The following is a 21,931-nucleotide window of genomic DNA, read 5'->3' as shown; positions in this document are numbered from 1 at the left end:
ACAGGGCTACTTGTAAATTTCTCATGGTAAACTCATCATTTTCCAAGACTGGATTTTTACCTCCAAAATGTAAGAACATTTAAGATTAAAGACAAAAATGCTGACAACAGCAAGGAGCAAAAGTTAGAACTCGGTGAAGTGAAATCCTGGGTGTCCTTTTGGAAAAAAATGGATGGTGGGAGACTGATGAGGCCTTACAACTTCTTTTTCTTTTCTTTTTTGTAAAACAAGCAGCAGAATAAGTAGTAAAATTGGTGAGGGTAGTAAAACAGACCACAAGGTCATTCAAAAGACAATTGTGTGCTTAAGATGAGGAGTTGAAGAGTGTGGAGAGATTGTGTTTCAGAGCCCAGTCCAAAATCTGTGTCCTCAGATGCACTGGATCCCGAGTGCACGTAGATCAATGGGAAGAGATTGTTCTTTCCACAACCATCCTGGTTCCTGAGGTTATTCAAACATGTTTGTGTGTTGCACTCTTTTGACTCACCATGTAATACAAAATTAGCCCATATAAGAGTATAAAATGAGCATTTTAAAGACATCCTAACCTTGATATTCACTCCGATAACTGCCTTTCTTTCTCTCCACTGCACACGATCTCTCCAATTTATTTGAACTCTAAATCTTGCAAGCTTGCAACCTGCAATTGTCCCATTAGGGTAAGATAATTGATTCAGTATTAGTCATGGAGAGGGATGAAATAACATCCAGGATGGTCGAGATGACCGGGACCTTGCCAGCGTTCCTGCTGTTTCACATTGTGATCTCCACTGTCTGCTGAGCGTCAGCCAGAGAGTCAGTTTATCAGGGTTTTGTTGTTGCCCCATATACATCAGTTCTTTTTTTTTTTTCTTTTTTTTTTTTAGTGCTGACAGCGAGCAGAGCTCAGCGCTGTCACTGTTAGCATCCCCCAATAGAGCTGAGACATGCAGGGAGCGCCACGCCCCTACTCTGTTTGCTTTGGCAGATCCTGCTGCCTCTTAGGAAGTATCACTTTGTCATTTAGCCCAACCAGATTCATATGCATGGTGCACAAAGCCTCAGCTTGAGTTATGGCTTTATCCATGACCAAAATGTCTTAAAAGATTTAAGAGGGACGAACTTCTACTTTGTAATTATCTGCTGTTTATGTGTCTGACTCCACTGGGTTCCTAATAAAAGCCATATAGACGTTACCAGTGTGATGTTATGTGACAGGGAGAGTAATGTCTTTACAGTGTTATGTTTCCCCAGAGATTTTTATAAGTAAATACACATGCAGTATGAAAGAACGCTCCAGCCATTTCTGTGATGTTGACAAGTGGTTTATTCAGCAGGAATGGTGAACAGTTTGTCAGTATTTTTTTTTTTTTTTGTCTACAGAAGGCAATCAAGCACCATGAATAACAGCGCTCCAATCAGACAGTTGTTTTGGACAGTGACCTTCAGGAAATTGTATCATCTCGTATAACACCTCATATAATCATGAATGACTCACACGCTCCCATGATCCAGGCTTTATTGATCATTGCATACCACTGACAAACTGGAATGTTTCATTCATTGTTTGAAGATGGTTGTTGCAGCTTCTGTTTTTTAATGCACAAACTGTATTTCAGGTACCAGAAACATAGTGTGACGGGTGTACTGTTGTTGTAGTGAAATTGAGACAGTGATACCATCATTTGATATTTAATGAACAGCTCATTGGTTTCATTCATGATACAATAATGGTGAGTGAGGCTTCACTTTAATCAAAAAGTCTTTGGTTTATACCATTTATCTGAAGATCTGGGAGGACCAGAGCTGTTCTCCAGCCAGCTTCCTATTTCATTTCTGCTGCCAGGTCGACTAATAAGACAGTTTGCTTAGAATAAACACTAAAGAATATAGCAAATCCACATTATACAACCTTTTTAGAAACAAAAACACACTTTTAAATTAATCTGTGAAAATAAGTTTTAATTGAGAATTGATAACAAATGTTTTGGACAAGATAAATTAAACTCCTGGGTTACTCTTAAAGCCAGACAATGCAATCTTAGTTCAGTTCTCAACATGGGCTAATTTAATTTTTAACTGTAGCTTAAATATGAAGCCAGGTTCAGTAGCCCGTTAGTTTAGCTTAGCAATGTTAGCTAGGAACAGAGAACAGCTGCCTTGGCTCTGCCCAGAGGGTTTTATTTATTTATTTTTTAAAGCTCCTCTAAAGCTCAGAATCTTGTTTATCTAATCTTTAAAAATTGAGGTGAAATAACACACAGGGTTCACTTCCTGTGTTAATCTGTGAGCTTTAGGATTGCTAGTGGGCGGATTACATTGAGTACAGCAAGCTAAGCTAACTGGCTAAATAAAAAAATGTAGAGACAAAGAACAATTAATAATTCAGCCCTACATTTATTTTGTGGGAAGATCACTTCTTTTCTGTCACGACTGTTAGCACCAACAGACTAAATAATGGAGAAGTGTGTTACAGGCAATTAGCCAGGAGTGGGAACGGGAAGAATGGGAAAACTGCAATTATGGCTGTATTTTTCTAAGCTCTGCTGAACCACTGTGTTAAAGTTATAAAGTTAATATATCTGCAAATGGCTTTGCTAGTTTTCTAATAGCTAAAACAACAACAACAACAACAACAATAAAAAAAACAAAGATAAAAATAATCCTCTGGGGTTTTTAAAAAAAAATCTGGAGTTTTGAGATAGCAGCAGGAATTTTATTAACATTTTAAGTACAACTTGTGGTGGTGATTGTTTTCCCATGCTAATGGAGTAGTTTTCAGAAGAGCTCACAATCTCTGTGAAACAGCTCTTTAATTTTAGTTAAATAGAATAAAATATTGAACTTTATGCCATTATTTTCCATGTTGACAGGCACAGGTCCGACTCAAAGATATTTTTTTCAATGACCCTAATCCTTCACTGTATGTCATACCCATTTTAGTCTTATCTGCTGAAGCCAGTGAAGCTGTATCTGGATAAATCTGCAGGTGTAAGTTATTATCAGAAAAAATATATTAAAATATACTAAGGCAGACATGTTGGCTTACAATTTTTAGGTGATGTGGTTTGTTGGTAGTTGAACTGTGATTTTCAAAATGCTGCGAACTTTAAATGTCGTCAATTACTTTGGAACCGACTCTGAGTAATAGTTAATTAAATCTATAAATAATAACTACATTGGCTAGCCGACACTCATAGGCATAGGCAACCAGATGCCAAAGCAGAAGAGGTTTAAACCTGCATTCTTTTCAAATGCTACCAGAGGGTGACTCCTGCAGATTCAAAATTACTTTTGGTCCTAAATTTGTGTGGTTTCAAAGTTCATCTTTTCTGGTTTCAAAGCACCAAGAATGGTAAAAAAAAAAAGGAATAAATAAATCAGCTCAAGACTTCACAGTGCTCATCTTATATACTGTCAATGTACTCAGGTTTGGGTGAGTCCTTAGTTGTGAGCCCAGTAAGACTGAGGACCGTATAATCAATAAAAATGTTATTAGGTAAGAGCGTGTCAACTAAACTATCGACCACTCAACTCTGAGTCCACAGCCCTACTTTCGTAGGGTTCATCACTCCGTCTCTACGAGAGTAGCAACGACCTCTTTTTATTTATGTCATTAAATTAAAGATCCAGACTCTAAATATGTTACTGAAATGGGTACATTTGGGATTTTTGTTGGATGTATGCTGATTGTCTGCTGTTTGACAAAGGTTGCATTGTCTCGTTTTAAGTAATTTCAATAGCTGGTACTTTGACTTCCAGTTAGGTGAATTATCACCAACACACACATCTGGACAGACAAAAGTACACGATGACTTTTTACAATCTTAATACAATTGGAAGAATCATTGTTCACAGTTCTTTTGTCAAGTTATTTGGCATAAGGGATCTATATTGAGAAAATAATTTAAAACAGTAGAAAAAATAGCATTTTGCCTTCTTGGGAACACAACATGGTATATTCATTTCCTTTTTTTTTTTTTTAAATTCTTCATGCATTCACAGATTTCACACAGATACATTTACTCGCTTAGACTACTACCTTATTGAAACAGCTTACAAATAAAAACACTATTAAAATGGTGGCCACAAGGCTGTGCAAAAGGGAAGACCTCCAATGTAAGCCCTGCCATCAGTCTCTTAGCCATCTCTTGCAAGTAACAAACTACAAAATAGCACCATTATACAGTGGATAGGATTCTTAATACAGTTTTGTTATATGAAACCATCATGTACAATGAATGATAGTAATGCATAGGTTAACATAATGGGAATACTGTTTGATTATACACAGGCAGAGGAGACAGAGCCAGAGATGAGTCGTCTTGGGCAATTATTATTTTTTTCTTATCGTTTTTTTTAATCTTTTTTTTTTTTTTTTTGGAGGCTTAAACAAACAGCCGTTTTTGTTAGTCCTCATGCAAGGACTTCTCAGAACTGGCTTTTCATGAAAGTTGGTGTATGTGTGCATGACCTTTGCTTGTAGTTGCACAACTCTAATTTACCTTGTGAGTGCTTTTGTATGTGTATTTGTGTTCTGATATGCGAACATCACATCACCAGAAAGATTTGTCCTTGTGGTTTTGCCAACGTTCACCAAATATGCGTGTTTCTTGGGTGCACTCTGCAATGAATGCAGTGGAGGTTTATTCTACTCTTGCCATCAGATAAAGTTGCAAAGTTCTCAGCCTTCCTAAGCTAATAAAATATCCAGGTCAAGATCAATCACTTAAACTCATACGTGTGACGGTTCTGCTTCTTTTTAGAGCACTTACTTTGACTAAACTTTCATAACATCGTGTTTACCCTTGAACACGGGTTGTGAGTGGAAACCTGTGTTCAAGGTTAAACACAGGTTTCCACTCAAACTGAAATGTTGACTGAACTGTTGTCAAAAATCAAATTTGGCTGGGGTGTTGACATGTGAAAGGATGCAGACGACAAACATTTTGCCTGATTGTCATTATTTGACTTTTTCCGCTTCAGTTTGCCAAATGGACTTTGACTTCACCGAATGACACACTTCTGAGGACCAAACGAGAACTCAGTTTTAGCTTCTGGTTAATTTGTTTTTCTGTTTTGGAAAATGTGAAAAATCCCAGTCTTGTTTTTGTAGTACCTTCTGTACTACCTACTTTCTTTAAAATCCCCTCTAATAGTGCTTGAGCTCTTTTTATAATGTTTGGATTGTAGACTCAGTCCTCAGGTTTTGAACACTTCCTGGGGCTTAAGAGGGATTTGGACTGATCTCAAACCTTCCAGCGACTCCTCTTAGTAAGGTTTAGACTTAGGCTCAAGTTAAAATACCTACAACAATGTTCAAACTCTGATGAACCACCTGGTCTTTGTCCTTAAAGCAAACCTTTTTTATTTTTTTTTACATAATAAAAATATCCACAGTAATGGATGGTGCATAAAAACAAACTCTGAAGGTAATATATCAGCTTTGAACTGGGGTACTAACTGTTAAATGTGACCGAGCCACTCTGATTGGCTGAGGCCCAGATACGTTCCCATCTTTCCTGGAGCCTGGGGAGGCTGCAGCTCCCACATGGAGGTATAATAAGCTCTTGTTCGTGTCTTAGCAGCTAAACTAGTCTGTTACATTGCATTAGCAAAGAATTCCTCCCAGTATGGAATGGTGCAGTGTATAAAATAATCACAACTTTCCACATCAGACCCTTACACACCACCTAGCTCTCTGTTTTCAATCATTTTGAAGAGCTTTTCAGGTCATTATTAGCATCTTCTTTCTTTTGTTTTACAGTGAACCATTCCACAGGGGTACCAGGTAAGGCCACTCCCTTCTCTCCTCCCAAGTTGCTGGGCATTTGTCCATTTGCTCCTTCCCTACATTCTGTAATTCCTGCCCCCCGAACTTCCTCGACTTGAGTTTTTCTGGTGGACTTCCTGCAACAAAAAAGAAACAAATTTATTTTTTTTTTTAGATGTACAGCAGAGATATAGAAGATACCGGATGGCCTGGTCTTCTGTACTTATTTGGTCAAAATCCATCTACCCGGCAGTTTTCATATTGCTTTATCCAACTTAGGGGTCACAAGGGGTTGGAACACATCCCAACTGATATTATTTAAAAAGTGCAATACACTCTGTGTGGTTACCCATGCATCTTGGGGCTAATTTAGAGAAACTTAGAAACACACACTTTCACGTCTATGGCCAATTCAGAATGACCACTTTACTTAACAACCGCATCTTTGGTCAGTGGAAAGAAATCAGATATGTAATCTCCAAACAGAAAGACCCTAGCCAACCAGGATGCTCAAACTTAGAACCTAAAACAGCTGCTAACCACAGCAACATGATGGTGATAAACAATAATAAAACAAAACAAATTTTTCATTTTTTATTTCTGGTAACTTCAAATAGGAATCAATTTTAGTACCAGTAACGCTAACTTCCAAATCCCAAAAAGTTGATTTCATTTATCTGTACATTACACTTTCAGTGGGAGAAAGGTTTTGTCAATGATCCAAGTGTCCTTTTCAGTCCACAATGAACAGAATCAACTTTCTGGTATAATGGAACATGCATCAAGACATTCCAACATCCAAATGTTGGTCTAAAAGTGATCTTGTCTAAGGTCAGTCATATGCCATACGGATTCTTACACTGGTTAGGGTAACACTAGAGCAGAAGGGGTATCCTGGTCTTGTATTCAAACAATTGACAGCAAGGGGAAATCAGGGGAAAATTGCTTTGGACTGTGCCTTGGAAGAGTCCAGAATCTAGTAATAGTAAAAGCCCTTAAAATTACCTGACCTGACTGCTGATCACTTTCTTCACTCTCAGTGTTTAAATAACTTCTTCTTCCACTACCATCTGCACATCCTAGCCTCTAAACAGGGTTTTTATGTGCCTGAGCCATGCAAGACCTAAGTAAGGGAAAGTACATAAGTACATAGGAAAGTACATAAGTAGTTCTGCCTGTACTTATTACAGTACTTATTCTAGTAGATTCTAGGAGTAGTTATCTACTTAGTTCTTAACTGCTTACCTCCCTGCCAAGGAGGTCTGCAATATTTTAAATCAAATATATGTTCTTTATATAATTGATTCTTGGACTCTAAATGAATTCAAACAAATGCAGCTCACTGAATTTTTCCTCAACATCCTTCCCTCTACAATGCTTGATTTTACACTCTGCCTCTTCTGAGTGTGGTTATTCTGATCAGATGTGGGCACTCGGATTTCAAATGCATTCAGTCAGAAAACATGCTATATTCGGACAGAGTATGATCTCAACCTTCGAACAGATCTAAAATTGTTCACCACCAACTGCCAGTGATGTACGAACAGCTGCAAACATAAAATCACTAAACGTGATATGTGTGCTTTGGCTCCTTCCCTTGCATGTGTTGTATTGTAAGCTATCTGAATTTTAGGACATAATGTACAGTAGCAGAGTGGAGATTGTGCCTGGGGAGTGCCACTGCAGGTCTACCACAAAAACCACTTAGTTTCTTCTTCTGATTCTAATGGTGTTCTTTTTTTGAGAAAAGAGTAAAAAGCACATGGTTGAATTTTAAAACGCTCACACTATGACACCGAATCCATATTTAGAAATTACACTTTCTTTAGTTGCCCCCTGATGTTTTAGAACTAGGATTTATATAAAGTTTTCATTTCTTGTAAAAAGATTGCCCTGCTTTTGAAACTCTTATGTCATTGGCGAGATTGCGTGTTTGGTAAAGCTTAAATGACAATGAAAAATGAGATCATTTTGCATGCATACCTTGAAGGATGAACTATGTCCAGGTGAAGGTCTCTGTGGAAGAAAAATTAGGTCACTTTAGTTGGATGGATGAGTTTCTGCTAATTAAGCTATATTATCTTAATTAATCAGGATATTATGCACGTATGCTCTGATCATGTAACAAAATGTAAATTCAATCCAATCAACAATTTTTAAAATTTATCTGTTTTGATGCTTTGCTCACCTTCTTGTTTTTTGTCTTGTCTGGCTGAGGCGCTGTCCTACGCTCTGTCCCCTTGTTCGCTCTGCTACTAACCTTGGGTGCTCTTGGCATGTCTGTGTGCCGCTGTGAACGCACAGAGCGAGAAATCTTGGGAGTCTTGACAGGTGCACAGTACATCTCAAGGCGCTGCAGCTCACAGCTTTGGAAGCAGCACTCGTCCACGATGCCACGTGACCGCCTTGCACTGGGGCCATAGCCTGTTGGTTTATCTGTTTGAGAAGAACGGCAGCAGGTTTTAGACAATGGAGAGACAGAACAAGTTCCATTGCTTAGTTCTAATTTTCTACCCAACAAAATTGGTGGCTAGTGTGCTGAAATAAAGGACTCATTGATCCAAACTTTACTACTTCAGAAAGAAATCTGCACTTGTTTATATGAGCTGGTATAAAAAGGCTAGATAGCATTATTTTGGCTCTTGACTGGACTTGGAAAAAAAAACACAGATTTGTTTAATGATTTCATATGACTGGATTTATTCTAAAAGTATATTTATATAAAAAGTCAGCCAGAGACAACATTTTAAATTGGTTAACAAAACTATTGCTAGCTTAATTTGCTATCATCCTATAGAAAAAAAAAATCCGTTAATGGTAAATGTCCTTTCAGCCAAGTAAAATCAGTGTTGTCTGCATTTGTTTACCTGCTTCTAAATTAAGGGAACTTTGATTTGAAATTTAGTACATAATTTAAGTGGTAAATCTGCCCTCATGCTTATGGCCAGTACAGGTTTAGCTGAACCAGCCAAACTCAACAACAAAAATATTGATGTTAGCTAGGAAGCAAAAAGGAACAATGTTGTTTCATGATTTCCGTGCTTTCTACATATAATTGCATATATTTTTAATTTGTACAAATATAAAGCATAGGCCAGAAAAAACACTTTACATGTGTACAGCTGATAAAACATTTTTATATTAGCCAACAAAATCCGTGCCTTTGTCTATTTTTACCCAAAATACCCATTGATTTAAAGTTTACTACGCATTTTCAGTTGAAATTGTCACTTTTGAGTCTTTAAAATTATGACATTATTATTTTCCCTTTCCTATGCTTCTTATTTTTTAAATAGAATTAATCAAAGACATTCTGGCGATGGCTGGACGCCGACGCCACGCTCGTAATAAAGCTGTGATAACAGCCGTACGGCCTCAGTGACACTGATTTCTTACATGTAAAATTTACAACATATCACATTGCACACTGTGGACTCATTTTGGCAGCTGCATCAATGTAAAAAAAAAAAAAAAGGAGGGAAAGGGTGGGGGAAGAGGGGCAGTCACCCAAATGGTGAGAATATCCTGCTCAGCCATTTTGGCCCAGGTGTCTTTTACATAGTCCACCGAGGCCAAGCCACAAGTCCCCTGGGCCCGATCCACCTGCAGAAACATCCAGGCAGGCTTTTAGGACCACACCACCATTGGCTATGTCCCACTGTTCATTCACATTTTTATTTGGCAGAAGCACCCTGGAGGCTCGTTCAAATAACACAGATTTTGAGGATGGAGACATGATGCATGCTCACTGCATGAAGTAAAGAAGCAAAGCCACAGCTAGCAAAGGTGTTTTGGGTATTTTGCTTTTTGGGGGAGGTTTTTGAGTCCAAATAATACATCTCAGGGCGTGACAGATTTTTGACTCAATGATCACATTTAGTTACAGTGACGCCAGTACTCACTTCCTCTTTTAACTCCCTAACCCCCCAGAACCCACCCTCTTTGGTGGCTTTTAGAAAAACCCAGACTCCCCATTTACAATTCCCTGCTCACCTTGAACAATATAGTCCTGATGGGCTTTTCCCTGTTACCAAATGAAATAATAATAATTTAATATGGCATTTACAAGGAGGAAATGCCTTTCCCTCTCAGAGTTAATAGCTCTTGGCTCAGAAGACTGCCAGTGCTGACAAAGTGCATTAACTTCTGCTCTCTGTCTGCCTTGTCCTGACAACGTTATTTTGAACAGAGAACAGCTTTCATTCAGAAACAGAAGCATCTTTCTCCTCAGACCCCCAGACACAAAGCAGAGTGGAGGCTAACAGAGGTGTGAATGAAGAGGAGGAGATGGGGGGTGATAGGGAGGCTTTCATGTTGCTCATCAGGTAGCAGGATGCTAAAAATACCTTGTGCACCTGCATTATTTAGGAAACAGAAGAACTGGATTTACCCAGATCTCAGACTTCTAAACTAGATGTGTGCAAACTAGACAACTGAAATATTTAAACTGCTGAAAAAAAAATCTTAATTTGGATATTCAAATCTTTATTATATACAGTTCAAATGATTGTATTCACTTTGTTTTTCTAAGAAATTCTTTCAGTGCTTGTCCCACTGAGTAACAGTGGGCCAAGCATTGGCTGTTCTATTAACACCTGACGTGAAGACATTTAAAAAGAGAAAATTGCGACACTGAGCCCTGGCTGGTGATTATATAATGGTTTCTGAAAGCCAAAAGAGGGGCTGTGCTTCAATGCCTGGCCTGTTTTTCAATCCCTCCCCAATAAAGCCTTACAAATTAACATCCGCTATTATTCTGAAAATAGTTTGCCACCCTGCTGCACAAACAGCTGGAAGGGACAGGGTAATCAGCTGGTGCCGGTTGTAACATGTAGGATAATCAGCTCAGGCAGGTTAGGGGAAAACACGCATATAATAATCAGGTCTAAAAGCTTTGGATAACTGCTGTAATCCCCCATCAACAAAGAATTGTTTTCTGTGACTGTTAAATAAGGGTAAATAAAAAGGGTAAACCGCTTTGTTTCCCGCCTCAAAATGAAGAAGATGCAAAAAAGGTTTTGCCGATTTTGCAAAAGTCAGTCTGAAGGAAAACTTAAAGAAAGAATGTTTCTTTTGATTATTAAATACCAACTGTCTTTAGGAATGACCTTTAACGACTTACTTCTTTGCAGATGATGCCAGCCTGTACAAATATCTCTAACCAGAGCAGCGTTTTTTAGTTTCTAATTGTAAAAGGGATAATTGAGAAGATGCTGAACACAGAGATTAATGGATAGCACATACTGTACTTGGTGGTGAATTCGAGAAAATAAAGAGAAAAAAGCCAGAGGTTTATTTAGGAGGGCCTGATACACTGGACAGCCATGTACGTCGCACAACCGGTGGGTCAAGGAACCACAACTAACACACACATCTCTGAGAAACCCCAGACGTTGAAAAAGCTATTCTTTTCAGAAGTTTTATGAACATTTTGATGTGTTCTGAGGTATTTTCCTTTGTCCATAAGTGTGTTAACTTTGGAATAAGTTCTACCGGTTGTAAACTGAAAACAACCACAGTCTTTGTCCACTACAGATTAGCCACTTAGACATTTACAGAACCTTCTTTTAAGTGTTTTATAAAGGCCAAATCATAACTTTTGTCTCATTGTATCACTGATATGCACATTTGCACTCAACCCAGAATCTGAAGCCGTGTGGACTAGCACCACTGCAGTCACACCAATTAAAAGTCAACTGAAAGTTTGTTTCATACGCCATGTGTAGTTTAGTGATGTCTTGCACAACCTTGATCTTGTTCTTGTTTTGAATTTGCACACACCGTTTTCTCTTTTTGACTTTTTCCTGTTGTTCAGCCAAACACAGCAAACTAAGCAGCTCTTCTTCCTCCATCAGGAGGTCCACACGATTTCTAGTGAGCATGTGTGGAACGCGTCTGCATAGACTTGACCCCGGTTAAATATGTATAGAAGCACTGTTTGAAGTTTAAGTCTACAGCTGGCTGCACAAAAACCACAAATTGGTCTTTGGGGTGGAGTACTTCTTCACCTTGGATGTCACTCTGACAGCATCCTTCTTAACAGAAGCTATGCTATAGTTTTGACTATCCACAATCTATGACTTGTTAGTTTTTTGTAAAGTCTTTCATCTGATGTCACCGCACTGTTCCCTGAAACATCTTTGGTTTGGTATTTGACAGGCTCAGCATGCATAGCGCTCATTCCTCCAAGGAACAGCACTGGAGAGAGATGGCTCGATTTCCCCATTCCAGAGTGGCACAGAAAGCATCTGAGTTTTACAGCTTGGTCATGGTCAATAAAAAGCAGTGGATTCTTGGAGCCAGTGCACTGCTCCTCCTGCAAAGTGTCAGGGAGTTTACGGCTGGGCAGGGACTAGAAGAGCTGCTTTAAGTACTAGAAACTATCTCTTTATCATTGGTACCATGTTTTATGGCTTGTGAGAATTTGAACCTTATCCAAATGCATTATGAATATTTAAAGATGGATTTTTCAGGGTATGTGTTCTTGGCAAAGTTTTGCAACAACTTTGGGAATTTAGAAATGTAATTACATATAATACAATATTATTGGATTTAAGTTATTTATGGAGTCATTTGTTTTCAAATCCATGTTTTCTGAACAATGGGAAGTCTTTTGAAAAGTAATGTCTGGAATCTGTATGAGAATATGAAGATTGTGTAACAAGACTTTTTGGAAATACTGCAGTGGGACATTTTGGAGAAGGTGGTCTCAGTCCAGCACCAAATAAACTACAGAGCAGTTCAATTAAGGTGAAAATGATATGCAAATTTGAGCTAAATGTCAACCCATAACCACGTAGTGAGGTAGAGCTTCCCAGAGTTTTCTGGTTGTAGCTGGATGAAATCAGTTGCAAAGAAGGTGCTGCACCAAAAACCTCCTTGTGACTGCTTTAGTTGCAAGCGGATTGCTACAGTTGCCTGTAGTTTTTGCTGTATGTATGCAAATACTTGCTAACTGCAAACTAAGCAGTAAAACAGCTTGATAAAGTGCAACCCAAAACAGAAATGGAGAAGTTTCACCTTCAAAATAAAAGGTGTCTGTATCGCTGAGGTGCGCCTTTTCACTCTGAAGGTGAACCTTCTCCTTTTCCGATTTGAGTAACACTTTTCTTATTTGTAGACAAGTCAGCCACTTCCATCCAAACTGCAACCACAGCATTATGCTAGTGTTTTTAGCAACCAGGTGGGGAATACAGGTAGTTGCCAGGGGGTCACTGACGGCTCTGTAGGCCTGGGTGACTTGGACTTTGGCAATAATTTGCCCTGCGGACTGCCATCAACCTTCAGAAACAACTTGCAACTGGTTAATGAAAATGTGGTTTTTCTTCTCATGATCGGTAGTTGGGAGACAAGTTAAGTTATCATTACATGGTTAGTGGTCATGTGTCTGCAAAGCCTCGACACTGGAAGTCTTTATCACCAGTTGGTGGCCATTAAAAAAGATCGCAGGTGAAAGAACTTTGCCTGGAAGCTGCATCCATCTTTTATATTGTCTGCGGTTAATGCCTGTGTTTGATTATGTATTTCTTCTGCTTATCATGGAGATAAATTTCATTATTTATTATAGCCTTGAGTATTTGAATAGTTATAGAATTTAGGAAGGCTACATTTCTGCATTACAGACAAATGTAATGTGATCACTGCTGTGCATGAGTCTTTGGTTACACCTAGCAAGCGAAATCAAGCCATTTTATGAGATCTATAAAGACAAAAGAACGCCATGAAGAAGATATCTATAAATCTCACTAATGTTCCCCTGTTTTCTTTGTAGAAGGCCTGCATAATGTGAATGAATGAAAAGGTTAAGTACTCTTTAGCGTCCTCAAATCCCTCGAGTCTCAACTTCACCTAATGTACAGATTTAAATCTGGACGACGCCTGCCTGTCCTTTTCATGAGAAGCCTCTTTGTTCCAGTATTTCACAGCGGGGGTCAGAGATTTTTAGTTTCAGGTCCTCATGGGAAATCGACACCTTTTCACAGCGATGGAGAAGACACAGGAGGGCATTCTTCGGGCCTTGGTGCCTTCCTCTATGTGCCCAGGTCCAGTGCAAAACTATGGCGGGAGGGGATGGTGGAGGGTGTCCTGATCATCCTGTAATCCACATAATCCCCTGCTGCTGAGGGACCAGGCCTCGCCATGCATGAGTTTAAGTGCGTGCATGTGATGTGCTGTTTACACATTCTCCCTCTTTCTCCAGCTCAAGTGGCTCTGAATAAAACTGGCAGGGACAGACACTGAAAAGGAAGTCATATCTCATCCTCCACTCTCCTTTCCACCTTCAACTCACCTGAGCACACTGCATTTTATATTTGGTTGCCTTCTTATTGGGTATTTGTGTAGCAACGATGAGCTTTTGGCTGAAAAAAGGATGGATTATTTCATCTTCTTTGCAGACACTATGCAGAAGTCTTACAGAGTAAGATTAAATATCTCGTGCTCACTCTAAAACAGCTGAATATTTCAGCATGAACTAAAAGTGACTTAGAGCGCGGAGCTACTTAGCACTCACACTTCAGCCAAAAAACGTCCCATAACAGATCTGATTCATGGAATGAACATCCCAGTGAAATCACCCCGCAGTCCTGCCTGCTAAAGCATTACAAAGACAACTAAGGATTTTTTAGGTCGGGCTAATAATTGGAAAAACTGACTGCAGGTTTTTTTTCTCTGTTTCATTGACCGCAGTTTGTTTAATTACCCTTTAAAAAAATGAATTTCCACCAACTAATGTTTTCTGTCAGGGTAGGAAATCTGCAGTTGTGAAATACAAGTGTGCTTCACTTTACTGGTGGCATGGCAAAAAGCACTGTGAGCACATAAAGCCCGCTGTTGTTGCAACACTGTCTCTGCACACATTATCAATCAGAGGGCTGCCAAGTTCAACACGGCCAGACTGGAGGGGAAGAGTTCAGGGAAAGGATCACGCTTCCTTTGGCCAAGCCGTTACTCTGCCGCGTCCTATGGACGACAGAGCCCAAATGGATTCTCCAGATATTTTACTGACTAGAAGCAAAGGAAAAGGGATGACAGCGAGAATATGAGAGAGCGAGAGAAACCGAGGATGACGGCGAGAAGCATATTTTCCAAGGCACGGCACCCTGCTGCTCAAACCTCGTCATCTTTTTCAGAGAATGGATGGAGTGTTCATGAAATACGCCTCTTTTTAACAGGAAAAAGTAGCATTGATAGATGGATGCTGTGTAGTCCACTGACAGCTCAGTGTAAGGTAATGTGGGAAAGACAAATACGTTCCACCAACCACCACAAAAAGGTCTGTTCCTGTTTAAGAAGTATATTCTACATGAGGATTCATGAGTTGCATTGGCTTCTGTTCAACACTTTCCCATTTAATAAACTGCAGTTAAACTCCGGTATCAGTATCCAACCCTTTGTCACATTCCCACATCACCCCGGCTCTGAACACTCTCATACCTTGTCAAAATCCTAAACATATCAAAAACTTTTAAGCTACAGCTGCAGACAGGTCACGGGACCATTTCAAAATTGGAGAAATGAAATGTTCAGAGTTGGGTTTTTAAAAAAAATGACTGCTAGGAAAAAAAGATGCCAAAGTTCAAACCTGTTTACTCAGAATCCAAGGCCTACACTTATTAAAATGTTATGTTTGATCATGTAGTTAATTTTTTCTGACTCTGTTTCTCAGCTTAAACCATTTAAAGAAGAAGACGCTGAAGCCGAGGGAATCCAAAGACCAAAAAGTCTTAACAGGCAGAATACTGGCAATCGGACTGGCTGTCAAGACCACTTCACAGCATGCGGGTATTGCCAGGAGCATCTGGACGAACACGGCTCGCAGCTTTGCAGTAGCTTGGTGGCTCTCCAAAATACTTTCTGGCAAATGCCATACAGAGGCCCTGACGCAGAGAATGATGTGGACTGGTCCTGGAAAAGCTGCAAGGAGCAGGATTCGGGGAGAGGAGCAGCAAGGTGCATGTTGACACTGCTATCTGTAAAGAAATCTATTTACATTCAGAAGACCGAATTCCAGAGAATTAAAATGATTTAATTTGTGCAATCTCTTAGCATAACAGCCAGAAACATGGTTTAGGTTATGCAACTCAGACCCTTTTTTAAGGTTAGAGAAGGGGTAAGAGAGAGATTTTACAGTGATGTGTGAATTGTATGTGCCTATTTAATTTCCAATCTCTCCGAAACAATAAAGTCATACATAAACAAGCTGGTAGAAAGCAGGAAATTGATCTGAGAGAAGCTTCTGGCTTTTAAAAGAGAAGCCAACATGGAAGTGCTTTAAACCTGCATTTTTTTCCAGGCCACTAGAGGGTGATAGCTGTAGTTTGAAAAAGACTTCTGGTCCTATAGAAGTCTTTGGGAAAATTACCTTCTGACTTGAGTTCTGTAAACACTTTCCTGCATAATGCACTTTGTATGCAGTGTCAGACGTTTTTCATGACAGGTGTAGCTAGTCCCATCAAAGCACAGTTTGGATGATTCTCAGTGCCAGACGAGAACAGTTGATAGCTGAGCTGATAAACTTGTACAAATCCAGTTGACCAACTCTTATATTTAAGCTGCATTAAGAGTCTGTTATATTCTGATACAGCTACAGATGGCTGAAGAGACACCACGGCCAAGCAATGGTTCTTGTTATGTCTCTGTAGTCCACCTGAAGGGCGCAAGTGTAGTTGGTGCAGGGTAATGTAAAATCCTTGTGTTCGTGTAAATTACCAGGCACACAGACGCCTCCTCAGAGCCTCATACTCGCATCACATGACACAAATGGACTCGAGCCTAAAGCATATCCCATCTATTAGTCTGTCCCCAGTTGCTATACACATCTATATACATCTGCACGCCACTTTAGAACCCACTTCCATGGCACACCTTTCCATGCATATGGAAGGGTGGGAAGATCCCAGAACAGAGCCATGCCCAGCATGTAGAGATATGCAGATGGAAATAACCCTTCAACAATAAGAACTATGGTTGATTTATTTTGTGAATTCAACAAAAAGAAAGCTTTATGACTGCAAGAGACTCGGCGTTTGAATGTTTCTTCTCTCAGCTGAAATACTCAGGCTGTTACATCATGATGTTCTTTACAGGGGTGGCTGTAGCTCAGGAAGAGCAGGTCACCTACTGATCGGAAGGTTGGTGTCTTGCCCAAGTATCCTTGGGCAAGATACTAACCCCAAGTTGCTCTCCAATGCATCCATCAGAGTATGCATGTGTGTGAATGTAGTTAGAAAGCACTATGAATAGAGAAAGTTCTTGTGGAATGGGTGTGATTGGGTGAATGTGGCATGTTGTATAGAGCCCTTTGAGTACTCCGAAAGAGTAGAAAAGCGCTATATAAGAATCAATCAGTCCACTTGTATACGTTATGTTATGTTCTTACTAACTGCAGTGCTAACCATGACCTAGTGTGTTGCCGTAATTTTTTCACAAATACTTTAGATTAGTAGAAGTAGCTCTGTGGTCCAAACCTATAATTGCAACTTTGATCATCACATGAACTGAAGATGAGGTATTTCCTAGTTTGAGGTTGTGGGCCCTGCAGTACCCTTAAAAGCTAGCCCACACGTTGTGGAATCACAGCACCACAATACTTGGTTTAGGTCAGTTAAGGATTTAAATCCAGCTGTTAAGCATTGTTTCAACACCAGAGTGTATAGACGATATTTGTATTGAAGTCCCTTAAACCTGCATTTTTGTTTCTTCTAATGGCCAGCAGGGGGCGACTCCTCTGGTGCAAAAATGGGAAAAGTCGGACTATGTAGAATTCTATGAGAAGATGACCCTTATCTCCTGCGATCTGTGATTTCAGTAAACACTTTGCTGATTATTGGTTTTTAGCTAATGCAACATGATGATTACGTAGTAAATTATGGTCAAATAGGACCATAAAGCATGGTAGGTTTTATCATAGGGTGAAGTCTATGCTGCTTGCATTTAGACTGGGCTTGTGAATGCCATCCATTCTCTTCTGCTTATCCAATTCATTTCAATCAGCTACATTTTAGTGATAATTAGGAAAAAAATTAATGGGTTATCAAGCCAAACTAAGTTATCGAACGCAGTAAAGTTATCTGCTAAACCTGAGCATGGCTTTAGACCACTACTGCCTTCCCCCCACCTTCTTCTGTCCTCTAATTGTCCTACAGGATTAAAAAGGTATATTTTCAAACTATTCAGGTTCAAGTGAAGGTGAAAGAAATCAAATACTGGAAAAGAGAAGAACTGCAAATGCATTATAGATGCTGCTGATCTCCAAGAGAAATCTTATATCTTCTTCTTCTGTTTTTCGAACTGGCAGCTGACAAAGTCTACCACATGTGGAAAATCTTTCATAACTTTGGGACCAAACCAAACCATTTAAAATGGATTGTTATGACAAAACTGCACAGGAGTCAGAGGGAGAACTAATAATTTTATGAATAAGAAATGACTGTTGGTGGAGATGTGATGCTCGTTGAGGACATTTGCTGAAACTGGCTTAATTGATGGATGCCAGCCAGAGAAAAGTGAATAATAAGCTTCTAACCTTCAGCTCTGTGGGAGCCAGCTATACTGTTAATGTACAGTCGTGCTGCTCGTCTCTGACAGACAGAGCAGGATACATGTCCTGAGAAACTCTGGCTGCCGGTGGAACATTGCACCTAACCTTCATAGCTCCATATATCCTGTGCTGCTCTGGGCTAGGTTGTACCCTTAATGGAAAAATTGGAGATTTAAATCCTGGTTTCTTGGTCGAGGGTTTTCTTTGGGTGGCTCTCCCTTCTCTGGTGGAAAAAAGAAAAAACTTCACTGCAACATTTACTTTCTACCCCTCCTTTTTCTTGGAGATAGCCAAATTCCACTTAAAGCCCTTTCCCTCTGGTCACAGCTGCGATTTGCCACCAATAAGAGTTACTTATCATTATTCCATATTTCATCTAACCTTTCTCATTCAGAATTTGACCTCGGTGATGAGAGTAGCATTAAAACAAATGTACAGGGAACTTAAATATAAGATGTAAGAGTGGATGAGGAATGAATGAAGTAAAAAAAAAAAAAACATTAAGGGAAAGCCAAGACGAGATGTCAAACTGGCTGCTCTTTTATTTATGAGCTCGCAGGAGGTGGAGAGCTCTGGGACATATACAGCCAACCTTTATGAATAAATAAAAAGGTGCACTTACTGAAATAAAAGCCTCGCTCTCCACAGACAAACTGCAGCGTGTCGACCAGCTCCGCCCCGCACAGGGTCTCAGGGCCCGCCCCTGTTGCCGTCGGAGTCAGGGTGAGGACGCACAGCAGTAGTGAGAGGGTGTGGCTACAGGAGATACAGCACATCGCACTCTGCGCACAGGGAGAGAGCAAGAACATTTTCACAGCATCATCGGAAAAAGAGTTTCTTTTAACCACAACTCAAAGCTTCATGCACTCTTCTCCATTTAGCGCATCTGCTGTGACAGTTTGTTGTACAGTGTCTTGCTCAAAGGCACGTCAGTAAGTGGCAGTATTACACATGCACTGTCAAACACAGGGTTGAAAAAACAAAACAAAAAGGCAGCCAGCTTAAAGTTGGGCATCCAGGATGTTCCATCCGCTAAAAAGGAGAAAGAAACAGATGGTAACTTTACAGGAGTTTGGAGATGTGGAGGAAAATGTATTAAATCCAGACTCGCACTCGGTGCCAGAGTCAGTCAAACAGGAGGCTGAGCAGCTCTGATGCTCCGGAGCGCCTGTGCGTAACCGAGCGGAGCGCGTCCAAATTGAAAACACACTATACCCCCCTCCTCTCCTTCTTGTCCATCCGCCCGGCTTCTGTGTAGTGGGTCTTAGCAAGTTAACAACAATCCGCATTAATCACATTAATTAAATGCAGGCTATCTATCATTAACAACCAGTTTAACATTTAAAATGTGCCAAAGCCCAGCTGTCAGCGCATTATTAGGCGCAAAAGTGCTTCGACACTCAGAAAGGAGAATAAATGAGCTGCCAAGGGATCTTTCCGATCCAAAATGTGAGATGGAAAAAGGATCTCCCGCCAAAGCCCGCGGAGGAAGCTGACTGGGCCAAATGTACATAATAAAGAGAATAAACACGGAACGTTATCCATCTACATCACAACCGCAAAGTCCCGACGCCCGCAAGTGTTTCTTGATAATCTCTCCTCTCTCCCGCTCTCTGTCTTTCAACCCCGCAGAGGCATCAGATTAGATATTTAGCACGTAAATTATGCAGACTCAGCAGTAATTACTTTGAAAGTTGCACAGCTGCATTAGGGCTTTCTGGTGGAAAAAGAGCGCCTGGCGCACGGAAAATGTCCAAATTCATACTTGCGCTGAAAGTCATGCACGATCCATGTCAATGATTTTTTAATTGCAAAAAAAAAGAAAAAGAATCAATTAAAGCAAAATGTAGAAAATATAATTATCTCTGGAAAAAAATAAATAAAATAGATTACCAGGACATGCGGGAGAGTTGTTCCATAAGTGGATGAAAAGGAGAAAAATGTGAATAAATCCGCACCAATGCATGCGTTCAAAAGCTGTGAAATACAAGCAAGCGATAAGAATCCCCTTTTATTGTTTCTTTTTAAAGTAGGCGAAGATGCTCTGTGCAAATAGTGAGCAAGTGAAGAATCAAGGTGATAATGTATAGTGTCAAAGGAAATCAGGTAAGTTACCTTGAAGACATCACATAAATGCCACTGAAAGGAAAAAGCGCTAGACATCCCCACGGGTCTCCACAAGACAAAGCCCGACGAAAATGAACTTGTTTAAAGTCATTAAAAACAGGGAGAAAGAGGATGAGATGCGGGCAATGTCACATCTCAATATTCCGACTTTGTTCCATTGCGCAGGCTCGTTTTGGAGAAGTGAGATTTAGCGAACAGGAGACGGATTTAGAGAGAAAATCCCTCACATTTATCTACATTACACAGACATTTTCAACAGGAAACAGCTGGGGCAGCATTTGCCTCCTACTCGTCCTAAGTTATTCATTAAGGATTTTGGGCACATATTCAAATAACGTCATTTCTGTTTTTTCTCAGAACGGGATTGAATTTTGATCTCTCTAAGACTTGGTTAGTAGTTCAGATCAGCCCCACCACCAGCAGCAGCAGCAGCAACAGCGGCTCACACTCTTACAAACGCATTATTTTGTGCCCTGAAAGCTCATGAAGGAGAAGTTAAAGACGAGCTGGCGTTTGTGATATGGCGCTTTGCTGTTGTGCGTAATTTGGCACCGCGTAACTGAACAGCAAGTCTCTCCACTAGTGGTTTGATTAAATAAATCATTAAAAACACTTTCCCACTTGGTCACCGCAGTGCTCCCAACTTGAAAACCTCACAAGGAAAAGCTAAATAAATGTGAACTGGAGTGAAAATGTAAAAATGTGACATTTTTATTACAGTAAGGAGCAAACTTGAGCCAGAAAGCCACATGTGAAGCCTTGTTCCCTCTAAACTGAAAGCCACTGTGCAGGGTTTGCTGCCTTTCTGCACACTGTCACTGCATAATCCTGGTGTATGTCTCTGGTTTTCTCTCCCTTCTTGCTGATTTTCACTTAATAGAAGTGAGTTCGCCTGTAAATGACATCTGATGCTCCTGTGAACTAGAGTGGAAAAATAAAAAAAGGAGGAAAAAAAAGAAAAACACATGGGGTTTTATGATGAAGAAGACATTTATTTCATATCCTTGGAGCAGTCGTCTGCACTGACAGACTCTTAATGCAGGGCCACCCACTGTCATCGTGTTGAAGATGGGGCCCCGCAGTTCCCACTGTGTCACAGGAAGGGACGAAAGCAAGGGCTTAAAGAGGGTTGTTCTCAGCAGGGATGGGATATCAACGCTGATCCAGTCACTAAACATGAGATCAGTGCTGTGACCCAATCATAAAACAGGACACCGGCACGTATCCAGGCATGCTCCCTCCGTGTTTGTGTGTGTGCATCACAAGCAAGGTTGGTTCCAAAGGGGACTTAAGACACGCAACAGTTAGAGTTGTTTGGGTAAAGTGGGTCAAAACACGATCATCATCAAATGTCCCAATCTGACACAGGCAGCAGCACTGACACACACTTCAGATACAGGAGCTCAACTTGCAGATAAAGTGAGGGGTGTCCAAGCTGAGGGTCCTTGATGGCGTACATGAAGCCGATTAAGGCAGTATTTTTGTCTGGTTTTGCTCTTAGTGCAGGATTA

At 40.2% G+C, this 21,931-nt stretch overlaps 1 protein-coding gene across 1 annotated transcript; it reads right to left on the bottom strand.

The window, feature by feature from the left end:
• Positions 1-1,276: 1,276 nt before the first annotated feature.
• On the bottom strand, positions 1,277-20,695 carry igf1 (insulin-like growth factor 1). The gene is made up of 5 exons (XM_063500357.1): positions 20,409-20,695; positions 18,916-19,075; positions 7,941-8,188; positions 7,736-7,768; positions 1,277-5,889 (listed from the first exon to the last, which is right to left on the bottom strand). The coding sequence occupies exons 1-5, from the start codon at positions 20,454-20,456 to the stop codon at positions 5,830-5,832; spliced, it is 549 nt and encodes a 182-aa protein (XP_063356427.1). The 5' UTR covers positions 20,457-20,695; the 3' UTR covers positions 1,277-5,829.
• Between the last annotated feature and the right edge of the window lie 1,236 nt (positions 20,696-21,931).

The sequence above is a fragment of the Pelmatolapia mariae genome, linkage group LG17, assembly GCF_036321145.2.
Source record: "Pelmatolapia mariae isolate MD_Pm_ZW linkage group LG17, Pm_UMD_F_2, whole genome shotgun sequence".
Classification (NCBI taxonomy): domain Eukaryota; kingdom Metazoa; phylum Chordata; class Actinopteri; order Cichliformes; family Cichlidae; genus Pelmatolapia; species Pelmatolapia mariae.
Note: the sequence above shows the minus strand (reverse complement) of the source record. Positions and strands in the feature narration are given on the sequence as shown.